The 2589-nt window shown below is 63.5% G+C and overlaps 1 protein-coding gene across 1 annotated transcript; it reads right to left on the minus strand.

Moving 5' to 3' along the window:
* Window positions 1-418: 418 nt before the first annotated feature.
* C5H11orf96 (chromosome 5 C11orf96 homolog) lies at window positions 419-1398 on the minus strand. The gene has a single exon (XM_062576958.1). The coding sequence runs from the start codon at window positions 1159-1161 to the stop codon at window positions 799-801; it is 363 nt and encodes a 120-aa protein (XP_062432942.1). The 5' UTR covers window positions 1162-1398; the 3' UTR covers window positions 419-798.
* Window positions 1399-2589: the final 1191 nt, after the last annotated feature.

The following is a 2589-nucleotide window of genomic DNA, read 5'->3' on the forward strand; positions in this document are numbered from 1 at the left end:
CAAACAGGTTACCTGTCAGAAGGGGGTGGGAGGAAGAGGAAAAACACATCTCTGATCAGCATGGACAGAATATATACATTTCTGTGAACGAATCGGACTTGCCCAGGTTTATTACAGTTTCTGGACACAGCCAGTTAAAAACCCTCCTTAGACCTCTATTCAGTTTAATACCAGCCTATCCAAAAAAAAAAAAAACAAATAAAGTTGTCTAAAACCACCCTAACACGGCTCTTGCCTCAGTAGCGCGCACCTGAGAACATTCCGGGGGCATCGATACCTCTCCAAGGAGCACCTCCAAGAAGAGCTTTACCACCTCTGCACTAGCTATCGACAGCCTTTAAATCCCTTCGGCCCTGGGAGGGGTAAGGAAAGCCGAAAGAGGACGGTCAGATCCCCGAAACATGGATGGTCCGGGATGTACTGTGCAAATATATCAGATTTTATTTCTCTTTTATGGAAATAACAACAGACATTCAGGTAGAAACATATTAAATTAATGCAGTCAACAGTTTAAATGCAAAAATAAATATAAAGTCCAGCAGCTCAATGCATCTAAAACAGCTCGTTTCTTCTAACGATTAGAAAAGTTTTTTGTTGTTTTTTTTTTTTTTTTCTTTTTTTGTCTTTCATACCGAGAGTTTCATACGCTCGAATAGGAACGAAGGTACAAGCGCTTTCTCAGAAAACATCCTGACCTGGCTGGCGGCGGCGCCGGCTCCCTCGGGGCCGGGGCGGCTCCGCGCAGCCGAGTCCATGTCCGTCGGTCGGTCGGTCGGTCCGCCCGCCCGGGGGCCGCGCTCAGAGCGCCGAGTCCGAGTCGCTGGAGTCGAGGCTGTGCCGGAGGCGGCAGCTGCCGAGGCGGCCGCGCTGCAGCGCCAGGTTCTGGGTGCTGCGGCGCAGGCACTCGAGGGACTGCAGGAAGGAGCGCCGCGCCTTCTCCTCCTCCGTCGGGGAGGCGCCTTCCTCCTCCACCTCCTGGATCTCGTCGAAAGTCACCGGCTGCGTCTTGAAGCGCGACTGCCGCGGCCGCCGCGCCTTGCCGCGGGGCGCCCGCGCGGGCCGCGCCGGCGGCGGGAACTCCTCGGCGGCGCACACGAAGGGCGGCATCACCGCCTGGTAGCTGGAGCAGACGCCCAGCAGCTCGCCCGGCTTGGCGGCCATCCCGCCGCCCGCCGGGGCCGGGGCTGGGGCCGGGGCTGGGGCCGGGGCTGCGGGCCGCGCTGCCGCCGCCGTGCCGGGCGCCGAGCCTCCGCCGGGCGGAGCGGGGCGCAGCGGAGCCGAGTGCCGGGAGCGGGGCGCAGCGGAGCCGGGAGCGCGGTGCAGGCAGGCAGGCAGGCAGGCAGGCAGGCGTCCGTCCGTCCGTCCGCCCCGGTGCCGGCGCTGCCGCTGCCGGCGGCGCCGCCGCCCCGTTATATCGGCGCGCAGCGGGGGCGGTGCCGCTCCGGGCCCGCCCCCCCCCCTCCCGTCCCGTCCCCCCCGTCCTGTCCCCGCCGCCGCCGCCCCCGGAGCCCCGCGGCTGCGGAGCCGCCGGCCGCCGCCGCGCCGTCCCGGGGCTGCCCCGCGCCTCCGCTGCGCTGCGCTGCGCTGCTCCTAGCGGCATCCCGCAATACTCCCCCGCGCCGCGGAGGTCTCCAGCGCTTCCCCGGGGCGATGCTCTCCCCGCGCCCCGGGCGAACAGCGCCGTAAGGAGCGTGAGCGAGCTGCAGCCAAAGCTGGGAGGTCGGGACCAAGCTACAAAGCTGCACGTGCTGAGGAGCATCAGCTGCGGGAAAACCACTGGTTTAAGAAAAACATATGACTGGAATAGGGAAGGAGCTGGAAGGAAGCTGGGTAGAAAAGCACGAGGGAGGAAGAGTCTGAAATGGTTAGTCTGTCCCCGCGCTGGGGCTGATGTCAGACAACTCCCATACAGACATATTCCCCAGCAGTGTCACCCACGCGGAGGATATTTTTGATGCTTTGATAGGAGCCGTGAAGGAAGCAGAGTCTTAGCGCCAGCAATACTCATCCGTGCCGGCGAGGGGGCAGGGTCAGCGTGCGGCCCGCGGCGAGCGCCGCCAGCCCCGGCACGCTCGCAGGTCCTCGAGGACCCCCGCGCTGCCTTTCCGTCGCAGAGCACGTCCTTCGCGCCGAGGCGGGCGAGCGCTTCCCGAGACCAGCGGCAGCTTACGCGCAGCACGAAAGCCCCGTGCCGGAGCCCGGCCCGCAGCACCGCAGCGCAGCCGCGCGCGCGGTCACCGCGCGCAGGTCCCAGCTCTGCCTTTGGGCTCGGCCCTAACCCCTCCTCGCCTCCAGCTCCCCCGGCCGCGGCGACGCCTCGCGCTCGCGCGGGCCAGGCCGACGGCCACCCAGGGCAAGCGCTTGTAATTACAGCCCCTTTCTCAAACCGGGTAAAACAAAACAAGAATACAAGTCTGGGAGAAAGATGACCGGAGGCGCTTGTTAGCACGTTTCCAGAAGGTTGGCTGCTTTGCCTGTTGCCAGCATAAAAGAAACACTAAAAGCTTTGGCTTTACAACACGTCTGGCTGCAGTCTCCCTGCTCCTTGGCTCCCCAAAGCAGCTTTAGGGCCAGCTTCAGCCTGAAGCC

This window comes from Rhea pennata, chromosome 5, assembly GCF_028389875.1.
Source record: "Rhea pennata isolate bPtePen1 chromosome 5, bPtePen1.pri, whole genome shotgun sequence".
In the NCBI taxonomy this organism is placed as follows: Eukaryota; Metazoa; Chordata; class Aves; order Rheiformes; family Rheidae; genus Rhea; species Rhea pennata.

Bases quoted from the DNA above. Each gene is read 5' to 3' on its own strand.
- C5H11orf96 (XM_062576958.1), bottom strand. From the start codon at position 1,161: ATGGCCGCCAAGCCGGGCGAGCTGCTGGGCGTCTGCTCCAGCTACCAG.